We start from the raw sequence: 14,883 nt of genomic DNA on the forward strand, positions 1-14,883 counted from the left end.
GGACAAAAACACAGGCAAAGAAATCTTAAACTGGGGATCCCTGGGTGGCGCAGCGGTTTGGCGCCTGCCTTTGGCCCAGGGCGCGATCCTGGAGACCCGGGATCGAATCCCACGTCAGGCTCCCGGTGCATGGAGCCTGCTTCTTCCTCTGCCTGTGTCTCTGCCTCTCTCTCTCTCTCTCTCTGTGACTATCATAAATAAATTAAAAAAAAAAACGATAGAAATCCCAACCTTTAAAAAAAAAAGAAATCTTAAACTGTTTTTAGTAATCCTATTGTTTGAATCGATATTAGTATTGATTTTCTAAAACTATCATATATATTTGGATAAAGCAAGGATCAGCAAACTATAACTCTGAGGCCAACTTGGCCCAGTGCCTGTTTTTGTAAATAAAGCTATATTGGGACATACTCATGCCTATTTTTTGCATATTGTCTTTAACTATTTTCAGGCTACAATGGCAGAGCAGTTGTGACAGAGTGATGTCCTGTAAAGCCTAACATATTTATCATTTAGTGCTTTCTAAAAAAGTTTACCTGTAGTAATGGACCTAGGCAATGGTCCTCAAAACCACTAACATTACACCCAAAAAAGAGACAACCAGAAGTTATGTGCCTCATGATAGAAGTACATGATCTTATATACTCCAGCCTCGAGATCTGACTACCAGTATGGCCAAGTACAGGAGACAGAGGAACATGTTAAGCTGCATATTGGGAGTACAATCAGCAAAACTGAGAATGTGAAAAGTTCTACAGGTTGATCTCTATAACAAACAAATTACAAGGGAGAGAAAAAGACAGAGGGTAAGCCTATAGATCCAAAAAAGATTTAAGTGACACGTGGACTAAATACAATCCACAGACTTTGTCTGGAATTTGATTAAATGAACCAACTGTTTAAAAATACTATTTATGAGACATTCAAAGATGCCTCAAAACTGACTTGATATTTGATTGATTATATTGTGGAGTCATCTATTGATTTCAATGTGATATCATATCATGATTTTTAGAAAGAGTTTATCTTTTGAGGATAGGCATTTATTGAAATATATATGAATGAAATAATGACATTTAGGTTTGTCTCCAAGGTGACCTAGGGGAAGGGCAGAGTGGGTGAAGGATAAATGAAACCAGATTGGTCATGAATTCAAAACTATTAATGCTAGCTGATGGTTACAAGTGGTTGTATTCTCTCTACTCTTACATATATTTATTTCCATTATAAAAATTATATTTAAAAGATCAGCTTTGCCCAAATATTTCTTGTTGCTTAATTTGCAAAACTTTCTCCCAACTTTTTTTTTTTTTTTTAAAGATTTTATTTATTTATTCATGACAGTCACAGAGAGAGAGAGAGAGGCAGAGACACAGGCAGAGGGAGAAGCAGGCTCCACGCAGGGAGCCTGACGCGGGACTCGATCCCGGGTCTCCAGGATCGCGCCCTGGGCCAAAGGCAGGCGCTAAACCGCTGCGCCACCCAGGGATCCTCTCCCAACTTTTAATTAAGAAGTTTCAAACATACAAAATAGTTGAAAGAATAGCACAGTAATCACCCATACACTCTCCAACTAGATTCAATAATTAGTGACATTCAGTTATTTTTGCTTTCTCTCTATATATACATATGTATACATATGTATACATGCACAAGCCACATATATGTGCAGGTATGTATTTTTTGCTACACCATAGGAATATAAATTACAGACATTTCACCCCTAAATACTTCAATATTCATCTCCTAAGATAAAGACAGTTGCCTCCTCAACCACGTTAGTATCATGATACTTTGGAAAACGAACAGTAATTCTTTATTATCATTTAATATTCAGTCCATATTCAAATTTCTGCAATTTTCCCAAGAATGCCTTCTTTTTTAAAAGATTAGAATTCTATCTAGATTCAAACTGTATTTGGTTATGTCTCTTATGTTAGAATATTTTCCCCACTTCTTTTTTTTTCCCCATGGCACTGACTCTTCGAAGAGTCCAAGCATCTGGTCTATGTCGGTGAATATAGCACATGCACTTAAAAAAAATGTGTTTGTGGAATTGTCTATCTTTTTAAAGCTGTCAATTTTTGTCTTATGTTCTTTGAGGCTTTGTAATTAGGTACATATGCATTTATAACAGTTACATGTTTTCGTTTAGTTAATATTTATATTATTATGAAGTGCTGCCCTTTATTTTTGGTAATACTTTATCTTAATGTCTATTTTATTTAATGTTAATGGCCATTCTAGCCTTCGTATGCTTATTTCTTTGCATGGTACATCTTTTTCCATCACTTCATTTTTATTTATTTTTATTTATTTTTAAGATTTTATTTATTTATTCATGATAGACATAGAGAAAAAGAGAGAGGCAGAGACACAGGCAGAGGGAGAAGAAGCAGGCTCTATGCCGGGAGCCCGACGCAGGACTCGATCCCAGGACCCTGGGATCATGCCCTGGGCCAAAGGCAGGCGCTGAACCACTGAGCCACCCAGGAATCCCGCATCACTTCATTTTTAAATTTATTTGTGTCTTTAAATTTAGGGTGTGTCTCTTGTAAAATATATACAGTTGGTTCTTGCCTTTTTACCTGTTCTGATAATGTCTGACTTTTAATTGGACGTTCAATACATTAACGTTTAATGTAATTATTGCTTTTCACAAAAAGTATTTGAGTTTCACAGAAAACTCAGGACAATAGCACTTAATGTACCATACATATGTCTGGGTATCTAAATTTGCCTCTCTTTTATTTACCACCATAGTTCAGACTAAGGGCCATATACATATTCTTAAATATTATCTTCATGGATATATTGATCAATACACAGTCAATACATTCACAATGATTCAAAATTCAAGAGTTCAAAAGGATGTGCAGTGAAATTTGTCCTATCTATCCTTGTCTCCAACTTACTGTTCTCTTCCTTGAAGGCAAGTGATATATATGAGTTTATTGTGTATATTCCAGAGATATTTTATGTATAGATATTTATGAATATATACATATATTCTTTCTTCTCCATCTACTTTAATATAAATGGCAGAATGTCTTTTAAGCTTTGATTGTATTTTTTTTTTCTGCCCAATATTTTCTAAATTACCAGCAAACTAATTAGGCTTTTTCTGATACAACTAGATAGATTTAAAGTTCATGAATTCAAAGGCTATACTTCTCTCAAAATCATTTAATGAGTATTGCAAAGCTAATCAGTGGTGATATAAAAATGAGTAAGACATGGTCTGCATGCTCAAAGAGTTCAATTCTTGCCTAGTTAGGGATACCACTCTCATCTCACCTCCAAAAGGACTCCAATAGTCCTGAAAATACACATGTAATCTGAATGTCCCCAAGTCACCAAACTTTCTGGAATTACTCTTTCTTTTTAAAAAATTTTTTTTTAATTCAATTAATTAACATAAATGTATTATTAGTTTCAGAGGTAGAGGTCAGTGATTCATCTGTCTTATATAACACCCAGTGCTCATTACATCAAATATCCTTTCTTTTATTACCCAAATAATATAATTTTAGAAACTATCCTACAAAAGAGGTATTTACTTACTATGTGTCAGGCACTATCATAAGCATTTCACATACATGAGGATTACCTCACAGGGATCCTATGAGTTAGATATTACTTACTGCCATTTTATAGGTGTAGAAGTTAAGGAACTCCCCAGGATCACATTAGAAGTGTGGGAGTCTGGATTTGAACCCAAGTAATATGGCACCAGAGCTTGTATACTGCCACCATCTTATGCTGCCCTGATGTTAATCTGTTGAAATATCTTCTGAAAACATGGACATATGTGTTTCCTATATACATGCACATATGTGTGTCTATCAACAAATAAACATACGTATGTATATACAGATACAGATTTATATTTTTTTACTTTTTCCTCTTTCTGTACAATGGGTGGCAACTATAGATACTCTCTTAAAATTTGCTTTTCTGACTTAACAACCTACCCTCTCACTCCTTATCAGTTCATAGAGCGCTTCCTCATTTCTACTGTTGCCTAGTTTACCACTGTGTAAATGGACCATACATAGTTTATTCAACAGACACTATGTAGGAAAATTTAAGTTATTCACAATATTTAAAAGTTGTAAACAATCCTGCAGTAAAACCCCTGCACAAATATTCTTTCCATATTTTCAAGGTTGATTCCTAAAAGTGGGATTTGGGGGTCAAAATGTAAATGCATACGTATTTTTGCTAGATAACTGTCAAACACCCCTCCATAAGGTTATGCTAATTTATCTTCCCACCTGCAATGTATGAGGCTGTTTGCCCACAGCCTTACGAACAGAAAGTACTGTCAAACTTTTAAAGCTTTTGCCAATCGTATAATTGAAAAATGGTAAAATAATGAGATTTGTTAGTGGGAATGGGGGTGGAAAAGACAACAGGGTAAGAGTGGAGTAGAAGAGATGAGGATGTGAGTATATCTTTTGTGCACTTCTTGTATATTTTTATATAGTTTTAACTTTAGAACAATGTAACATACCTACACTCATAGTAAAAGGAGATATTTTAAAAAAAGAACCCAGAGATGCCTGGGTGGCTCAGCGGTTGAGCCTCTGCCTTCAGCTCAGGGCATGATCCTTGAGTCTGGGATGGAGTCCCACACTGGACTCCTTGCAGGGAGCCTGCTTCTCCCTTTGCCTATGTCTCTGCCTCTCTCTCTCTGTATCTCTCATGAATAAATAAATAAAATATTTTTAAAAAAGAACCCATATAACTTTGGAACACAGTATTATGAATATATGTCCTCAGACTAAAATCAAAAAGAATTATAAACAAATATTGAATTCTAGTTAGATTTTTTTCTTAGGATTTTATTTATTTATATGACACAGAGAGTGAGCACAAGCAGTGGGAGCAGCAGAGGGAGAGGGAGAAGCAGACTCCCCACTGAGCAGGGAGCCTGACAAAGATGTGGGGATTGATCCTAGGATCCCAGAATCATGACCTGAGCTGAAAACAGAAGTTTAACCAACTGAGCCACCCAGGTGTCTCAGCAGAGTTGTTTTAATAATGAAATGGGTTAGTTATATTGAAATTCCTTTCTGAATTTGTTTTTTTTTAAGATTTTATTTATTTATTCATAAGAGACACACACACAGGAGAGAGAGAGAGACAGAGACACAAGCAGAGGGAGAAGCAGGCTCCATGCAGGGAGCCCGATGTGGGACTTGATCCCGGGCCTCCAGGATCATGCCCTGGGCTGTAGGCAGGTGTTAAACCACTGAGCCACCCAGGGATCTCCTCCTTTCTGAATTTGTAAGTAAATATATACTGTTTTTGTAAATGTGTATATATATTACATAGTATAGAATTTTTATATAAATTATATATGTACATATAATATATAATCAAACTCATATATGTGTATATATAACTTGTATAAATAAATATGAGAGCCCGATTTCTCACTGTCAGAGAAGGGAGGTGCAAATATGAAAAAGGAAAAGACCAGAACAAACTCTATGGTGCTAGACTGAAATTTGAAGTCTTAAATATTAAAAGGAGCTATAACATTAAGTCATTATAGCTACAAGATGCAAACAAATCCAAATGAACAGGGTAAACTTGCCAATAGTGGTTTATTTACCTTTCAATTACTTTTTGCTTCTATGTATTGAAAGGTATTTGCATTTCACAGTAAATTCTATTTTCCTCTTGTCATATAATTAAGTGCCAGCAAATTGTTTCTAACAGCAAATAAATAGAGAAGAGCATAGAGCTTCTCACCCTTGCCAGATTTGCTCAATGGGGTCACAGTTGTCCAGGTAATTGAAGCGAATGATATCAGTTGGATGCTTATCAGAGGATCGCCAGGGTGGGAGTTCTTTCTCCGCTGTGTGAGTCTTCTTCCTCAAAGAGGAAGAGGACCGGAAAGCTGATGCAGGAGACTGCTTTTCCCCTGGAGACCTGCTTGTAACTGGTTGAACATTGGCAATGGCAAACCCATCTTTTGGAGGTGTCTAGAACAAGAAAATTAATTATTTCTGGTCTTAGAACATCATAAAAATCACAACAATAAAACAAAGCAGCAGCAGCAGCATCACCACAATTACAATGATAAAGGTGACAATAATGAAGCAGCCACCAACCCAGGAATCCTTGTATATGCTAGGTACTGTCTCAGGAAGTTTTCATGTATTATTTTATTTAATTTTCATAATAACTCTAAAAGGTAATAGTTACTACTCCCATTTTACAGAAGAGGAAACTGAAGATAGGACAAGTCGATGAGCTTGTCCTCTACTACATAAGTAGTAAGACAGAAGGTCAGAATTTGAATCTAGGACTGTCTTGCTTCAAGCCTTTGCACTAAACCTCTTTATCCTGTACTGCCACCTCTTCCACCACATCATTGCATAATTTTTTCATGACTGCAGTTAATTGACTCATGAACACGTGCACATTCCAAAAATTAGTTCTCCAGGCTTAATTATCTGTAACACATAGGGACAACTTTGAGTTATATAGAGGTAGACTATAGATTTTATCAGTTATCAAAACCTTAACTGCTCCCAAAGAATACTTTTGCTTTAATTTCCCAAATGGAAAGTCTATTTTTGTGTGTGAAATTCATAAGGTTTTTATGTGGTTGTAACCTAAGGGAAGTGGTTAATGGTATGTTGAGAAGCCATTAAAGGCTTAATTTTTGTTCTTTAAGAGATTAGGGAAGCTTTGTATGGTAAATTGGTTTGCTTGAATTGTTTGTGACAATTAAGAAATTCCCCAATCCATTCAAACAGAATCAGTTAGTTTCTTACCCTTGTTTCAAGTGTTCTTTGTATCTACTTCTGATACAGGACAGTACTTAGTACTCAGTGCTATAATTGGGTATTTGTCTTATGTCCTAGGCCACTAGACTAGACTCCTTGAAAGCAGGGTTAGGATCATTATACTCAGCATTGACCGTATAACAGTATTTTTTAAAAGATTTTATTTATTTATTCATGAGAAACACAGAGAGAGAGAGAGAGAGAGAGAGAGAGGCAGAGACACAGGCAGAGGGAGAAGCAGGCTCCATGCAGGGAGCCCGATGCAGGACTCGATCCCGGGTCTCCAGGATCATGCCCTGGGCAGAAGGCAGGTGCTAAACCACTGAGCCACCCAGGGATCCCCATATAACAGTATTTAATAAGTATTTATTAATTTAATGAATGATTGTAGTTTGATAAATTAAGAAGAAATTTTATATTTATATAATAGTTCATTATTGGTTTAATATTTAATATTTTGTTCAGGTCTCATTTAGAATGGACATTCATTTAATTTCTCTGAGCTTATATTGAACAAAATCTGTTTTTGCTGAAGAAGGTCTAGTTTAATACTACTGGTAATAAATAATATATGATAATAAAAAATTTCAGGGGGGAAATTCAGGCATAAGTGCTAGTAATAATATATAAATAAACATTGTTCATTCTGAAAAGTAACAAAATGTTTGACACTTTAAAAATATAGGATATAATGAAAACTGATGAGTTTTCTATATTAAGTAAACAAAAGTTTTGTTCACTTCACCTAGGGTCTTTGAGAATTTTTAAAATCATGATATTGCACTTTTGTTTATGTTTTTGTCTGCATATACTGAGGTGATTATACACCTTTTCTCTTTTATTCTGTGAATTATATATATATATATATTTTTAATATTATGCCAATTTTACTTCCCATGGATACTTCCCACTTGGTCATCATGTATTATCCTTTCTTTATATAGAACTTGATTTAATATACTAATATTTTTATATTTCTGTTCATAAGGAATATTAATCTGTGGTTTTGTTTTCTTGTAAAGGCTTTATCTGGTTTTGGTATAAAGGTAATGGGATGGGAAGTATTCCTTCATCTTTCATTTTATGAATTTCTGTAGACTTGGTATTTCTACTTTAAATGTGTGATAGAATTCACCAGTGGAAAAAAAAAAAAAAAAGAATTCACCAGTGAAGCTATCTGGTTCTGGAGCTTTGTGGAAAGTTATGAATTCAATTTTTATTTTTTATTTATTTTATTTTTAAAAATATTTTATTTTTATTTATTCATGAGAGACACAGAGAGAGGCAGAGACACAGGTAGAGAGGGAAGCAGGCTCCCCTGGGTGGAGCCCGTTGCAGGACTCATTCCCAGGACCCTGGGATCACGACCTGAGCCAAAGGCAGATTCTCAACCACTAAGCCACTCAGGTGTCCCGTGAATTCAATTTTTAAATTGGTAAAGATTTATTCATGTTTTCTATTTCCTTGTGAGACTGCTTTTGTAATCTGTATTTTAAAGAATTGCCCATTTTATCCAGGTGGTTGAATTTAGTGACATGGACTTGTTCATAATATGCTTCTTATGTTTATAGGATCTGTAGTGATGCCCCCTCTTTCATTCCTATTACTAGTAATTTATGTTTTCTCTCTTTTTTCCCATCATCAACCTAGCTAGATTGGCTCCTTCTATCTACTTTGGGTTAACTTACTCTTCTTTTTCTAGATGAAGTCTTTTTGAAATTACGTTCTTTGGATAGATAGCATAGCCTGACAGACAGTTATAAAGGTCATTCTAGTCCAGTCCTCTCATTTTAAAGTTGGGGAAACTAATATTAACCACAATCATTTGCTTGTAAAATGCTTTCAAAAGCTCTGCTGGAGCACCTGCCAAGTACAGAGTATTGAGGGAAGGTGCTTGAGTAAAAGTAAATTTGGCTCTAATCCAGTGGCTGCCTATGTTTGCCATCACTGGAGCAACCTCAACAAGGAATCACACAAATTATTCAAGTACACATAGCGCTGATAGTTGACTTTTTATTTATTTTATTTTTTAAAAATATTTTATTTATTTATTCATGAGAGACACATACACACACACAGAGAGGCAGACACAGGCAGAGGGAGAAGCAGGATCCCTGGTTTCCAGATCAGGCCCTGGGCTGAAGGTGGCGCTAAACCACTGAGCCACCCGGGCTGCCCGACAGTTGACTTTATAACCTTAGTCATATGACTTAGTCTTTCTGACTTAAGTCTATTTATTAACAGAAAAACTGGGGTGTCTGGGTAGCTCAGTTGGTTGAGCATCTGCCTTGATCCCAAGGTCCTGGGATGGAGTTCCTGCTCAGTGAGAAGTATGCTCCTCCCTGCTTATGCTCTCTTTCTTTTGCTCTCTCTCAAATAAATAAATAAAATCTTAAAAAACAAAACCCAGAAAAACTAAAGTTTGATATACCAAAGTGTTCCCTAAAGAAGTTTAATACTAAGCAATTTTCTTGCATCAGAATGATTCATCATTTTTAAATAAAGTTATGCACATTTTATAGAAAAGAATTACAACTAAAGACAAAGCTTTCAAGTCAGTTTTACAAATAATACTCAAAATGTCTTCTCCTTCTATAAGTTGGCTAATCACTTTTCTCTTCTCTGCCCAAGTATGGCCCAAGCTTCAGCTATTGAATGCCATTCTCTGCCTTCTAACTGAAAATGAAAGTTAAGAAAAGCCTTATCAGTTTTTGAAATCATAGCTATAGGGGACGCCTGGGTGGCTCAGCAGTGGGCATTTGCCTTCAGCTCGGGGTGTGATCCCAGAATCCAGGATTGAGTCCCACATCAGGCTCTCTATGGAGAGCCTGCTTCTCCCTCTGCCTGTGTCTCTGCCTCTCTCTGTGTGTCTCTCATGAATAAATAAATAAATATTAAAAAAAAAAAAGAAATCATAGCTATGGTAATTTTTAAAACAACTTTTTCTATCACTACAGTTTACATTTTTCTTTTTAAAAAAAATCCTTATGGCACACACCAATTACTGAAATCAGAAAGGCTAGTTTTATCATTGCAATTGTAACAATATTAATTATGCATAGTTTATTACTATACTAAATGTAGATGGATTCTACTTTAAAACAATAAAGCTAAACCTAAATGAGCAAGTTAGGAGTTGACTATTCATCTTTCAAAAGGATTCTTCAATTTTAAAAGGATTCACTGCAATTTTTTCATAGAATATGATACCCCTGTGGTTTTAAAAATCATTAAAACATTTAATTTACACATAATTTTTTAGGAACTCATCTATTGTACAAAACGATGCACAGCTCTGCATGTGTATAGATCACACCATAAAGAAAAGGCTCATAAAATTTTCCCATGAGTCATCTAATTAACTGTGACTATAAGAATGAATGTAAACATTGGTTATAATGTAGGGAAAACAACTAGAAAAATTATTCTCACATTATTTACTTTTTATGATTATATGTAAATGCTTTACATTGCTTAGTTTCTAGATTAAAAAGAACTTTAGTATACTTGTTATTCCCTTCCAAAATTATGGATTTATTGGAAAACTTTTCTTAGGAATGATATAAAAATAAACTCTACCTCACCTGGTAGAATCAGAAAATTTTAATTACTAAGGTAAAATTTGATGATCCATTGATAGCAAATGCTGCACATTGTTCACAGAGTCCTGATGTCAGAATTGCCTGGCGTGTGAGTCAGAGATATGAAAATCCAGGAATCTGAACAGAGTGAGGATCTCTCCTATCCTAACCTCCTGGGTGGAGCTGCAGTTTGGGAGTGTTCAATGAGGGTGGTCAGCTAACATGGGGATGTCTTGAAAAAGACTATCAAGTTTCAGAAAAGGAGAATTTTGAAGTAATAGTTTATTTCCTTTAAACCAAGTCCCTTCCCCAACTTCAAGTTTGATCAATTTAGTCTTAGTCCTAGAATTCTTTTTTTTTTTTAAGTTTTTATTTAAATTCTAGTTAGTTAATCGACAGTGTGGTATTAGTTTCAGGTGTACAATTTAGTTATTTAACACTTGCATACGACACCCTGGGCTCATTACAAGTGCACCCCTTAATCCTCATCACCTGTTTAACTCATTCCTCACTCCCACCCCCCATATTCCTAAACAGCTACTATTTGTATGCTTGTCGCTTTTTGCCCCAAATTTACCTTAGGCTTGGTAACATGAAGTTCTTTTACCATTTGAATGTAGTGCTTCTTCCATATACCCTGCTCAAAGGGAGTTGGAGAAAAATTGATGTACCAGTTAAATCGTAAACATTTGAGCATCCAGAGCTGATCCAACTCTGTTAAGTTCTTCCAATGCCAGCTCACCTGAAAAAACAACAGTTGGAAAAACAAACAACTACTCAGTCTACATGCCCATTTTCTCTGGGTCTTGAGCTGTCACCCTGGACCTGAGATCACTCCTTGTTCTTTTCTTCCAAATCAAAGCTTAGTTACCTGGAGTGCTTCCTACCCAGGCAGAAGGATTTTCTTTAAATGTTAAATCACACTTAGATTCAGAGTCAACCAATATTTCTTGATTACCTATTAACCATCCCCTCAAGGAGGTAGGTGTTATTATTACTCTCTTGCTGCAAATGAAAGGACTGTGGCTCAGATAAGACTTTGGAACTTCCTAGAAGTTCCTGAGGTTCATATGAAAGTTATATGAGGGTTATCGAAGCTCAGATCTGCATATTATGTACTCATTTTTTGGTATGCTTCCATTTTCTCTCCATTCTTGTGTTTTAACTGAATAGAAATGTTATAAGCAGAATGCAATTAGTAGTATCATATGGTGTGTCCTAGATAGTCTTTAAGATTCCATACAGCTCTGCTCATTCATTCCATTCCAATGGCATCATGGTCACTCTCGCACATCTAGCAAATGATGGAGGTGACCCTACTATGTGCAGCAGTATTTCCAATAACTTACTCCAGATTTTGAACAAGTCTTGCTGAAAACTAGGGTCAAGTTCATGTATAAAGTTCAGACTAGAGGTTCTGTGTCTTGGCTATAAGAGTCGCAAAGATGACATCTAACCTTCCAACCCAAATTTCATCCTTGAAAAACTGCTTCATTTTCAACATTAAAGCATTAATGACTTTTGAACGAAAGAAAGAAAGAAAGAAAGAAAGAAAGAAAGAAAGAAAGAAAGAAATACAGGCATGGTGGGTGAAACACTGTAATATACATCCATTTTTCTGGCCCTCCTATTCTCCCTCCTTCTATCTATCAAGTGCTGAGTTCCAGTATATTTAGCATTGTTTTCTGTGCTGAAGAGGAGACATTACAGAATAGGGGAGGACACAATTACAAGAAATAACAGGTTCAGGAACTGAAAGGATGAAAAAGGGTAGAGAATCTGACAGAGCCCTGCAGGCAGGAACAGAAATCACATCTACCTTGTTCAATGCAGAAATAAAACAACATCAACCTTAATCCCTATATGGTTAATTAACTCAGAATTCCATGGAGAGGTGAGGTTTCAGAGGGAGGGGATGAGGAGAAAGGTTTCTCATTTCTCATTTTTTCCTCATTTTCCTTACATCTTGTTTTAATCTGGGTATTAAGTTGTTTTTATTCCCCCAGGGTAGATAAGGGTTTGTATGTTTGTGTTTTTGCTTTTTAGTGTTGTTTGTTTTAAGGTAGACAGGAACAAGGAGAATTGAAGAGTAGGTAAGAGCTTTTTAAAATTATCAGACCCACTCCTCCATCTTTTTAAACGGTTCAAAGCTCATTTTATTGCAATGACAGTATTGTTTAAATCTAGCTGAAGAACAACTGTCTGTGTCATTCCTCCCTGTCAATACTGGGAACAAATGTAATGCTGAGATCTTGCAAAACAGACATATGGTACACATATATGATAGGATTAGTGATTTCAAATAACACTTCCCTTAAATGATAACATTCACATTGTGCAAAACTTGGAAAATTCTGAGAAGTTAAAGGAAAACAATACCCATAACTGTATCAATCAGAGATAACCTTTATTAATAACCTGAGAGAGTTCTTTTCTTTTTTCTAGGCATGTATGAAACAAAATTGGGAGATTCTATATATAAAATTTTAAATTGTGCTTTCTTCATTTTACATATTATAAGCATCTTTGTTGTTCAAAAACATATTTTCTAATGGCCATTCAGTAATTCATCATATGACTATATGATAGTCTCTTATTATTGGACATGTAGAATGCTATGCTTTTTTTTTTTTTATAAGTGTGGGTTTTTATTTTTTTATTTTTTTTAATTTTTATTTATTTATGATAGTCACAGAGAGAGAGGCAGATACACAGGCAGAGGGAGAAGCAGGCTCCATGCACCGGAAGCCTGACGTGGGATTCGATCCCGGGTCTCCAGGATCACGCCCTGGGCCAAAGGCAGGCGCCAAACCGCTGCGCCACCCAGGGATCCCGAATGCTATGCTTTTTAAAGAAATGTTTCACTTTTGGAATATGTAATTAGTGTACATTAATACTAAATTTAAAGATCCAAAAGGACATGAGGTAAAAGTCTCTCTCTCATCCCCATCCTCTGGTCACTCATTCCCCTCACTGGATGCAACCACTGCTATAGCTCCTGTGTATCATTCCAGAAACATCCTAGGCCTATTTAATAAATATGTGTATATTCTTTTTCCTTTCAAAAGTAGTAGGACAGTTCTGAACCTTTGCTTTTTTCACTGATGATACATCTTAAAGATTGTTGCAATTTATTTAACCAGTCCCCTAATGATGGACATTTCCATTGTTTCCAAACTTTAGCTATTACAAACGATGCTACAATATTCTTATACAGACAGGTTTTATATATTAAAGCATTCCAAGAAGTGGAACTGCTGAATCAAAGGAAAACGTTATTGGTTGTACCAATTTATCTACCAACCATATATGAACGTTCTTATTACCTCACACCCTCATCAATACAGAATGTGATCATTAAAAAAAAAAAAAACCTCAGTTAATTTGAGTCATGAAAAATGGCATCACACAATAAGGTTTAGCATTTTATCTCTTTAAAAACATCTATAGGGACGCTGGGTGGCGCAGCGGTTTAGCATCTGCCTTCCACCAGGGCATGATCCTGGAGTCCTGGGACTGAGTCCCACATTGGGCTCCCTGCATGGACCCTGCTTCTCTCTCTGCCTACTGTCTCTGCCACTCTTGCTCTCTCCCTGTCTCTCTCATTAATAAATAAATAAAATCTTTAAAGATAATAAAATTTAAAAATTTTTAAAAATAAAAACTTCTAAAAAAAACCTTCTACATTTCTTTATGTGAACTACTTGTTCATTTCCTTTGCTCATTTTTCTGTTGTGTTGTTCATCTTTTTTATTTGTTCTTAATACAGATTTATAGGAATTCGTTAAAACAGTAGGAAATTATCCACTCACTGGCAATATGTTTTTTCCTTGTTTATTGTTTGGGGATTTATTAATGAAGTTCTTTTTTATGAAGAAAATTTTAATGTTTATAGTTACAACTTAAAATCTAATATATATATAATGAATAAAGCAAGATTTTAAATTGTGTATTTTCTTTTAAGACTTCTGGGTATAATAGAATATTCACAAAGGCCTCCTTCCCTATGTTTTCTTTGAGTACTTCAATGGTTTCCTTTTATTTCATACCAATCTTTTACCTTATTGGATTTTTTTTTCAGATAGCTGCCCAATTGTCCCAACACCATTTACTGAGTAACTCCCTTCTTACTACATTCATTTTCTTAATTTTATATTTTATGTATGTATGTATGTATGTATGTCTGAGAGAGACAGAGAGAGAAAGAGAGCATGAGCACATGCCAGAGTGAGAGAGAGAGAGCACTAGTAGTGGGGAGAGAGAGAAGCAGACTCCCCAGTGAACTGGGAGCCTGATGTGGGGCTCAATTCTAGGACCTGGGTTCATGACCTGAGCTGAAGGCAGATGCTTAACCTATTGAGCCACCCAGGCGCCTCATCATTTTAATTTTAAAGACTAAAATTAAGTTACACATACATGAATATATGGTAACAAGTAATTTCTGGGGTTACCAGACTCTACAAAAATTCTCAACAAAATGGCTATCAGTTTCATCT

General features: G+C 35.6%; 1 protein-coding gene across 6 annotated transcripts in view; it reads right to left on the minus strand.

Moving 5' to 3' along the window:
- FBXO16 (F-box protein 16) overlaps positions 1–14,883 on the minus strand; it is a 58,298-nt gene that overhangs the window by 17,990 nt on the left and 25,425 nt on the right. For 5 of the 6 annotated variants that reach the window (XM_041764788.1, XM_041764790.1, XM_041764791.1 and 2 more), the window contains 2 exons: positions 10,965–11,129; positions 5,764–5,996 (listed from right to left, as the gene is read on the minus strand). In XM_041764788.1, coding sequence (XP_041620722.1) covers positions 5,764–5,996; positions 10,965–11,129 — 398 coding nt within the window. The remainder of the gene's footprint in view (positions 1–5,763; positions 5,997–10,964; positions 11,130–14,883) is intronic. The other variant, XM_041764789.1, reaches the window with a different exon arrangement.

This window comes from Vulpes lagopus, chromosome 8 (genome assembly GCF_018345385.1).
Source record: "Vulpes lagopus strain Blue_001 chromosome 8, ASM1834538v1, whole genome shotgun sequence".
Taxonomy (NCBI): domain Eukaryota; kingdom Metazoa; phylum Chordata; class Mammalia; order Carnivora; family Canidae; genus Vulpes; species Vulpes lagopus.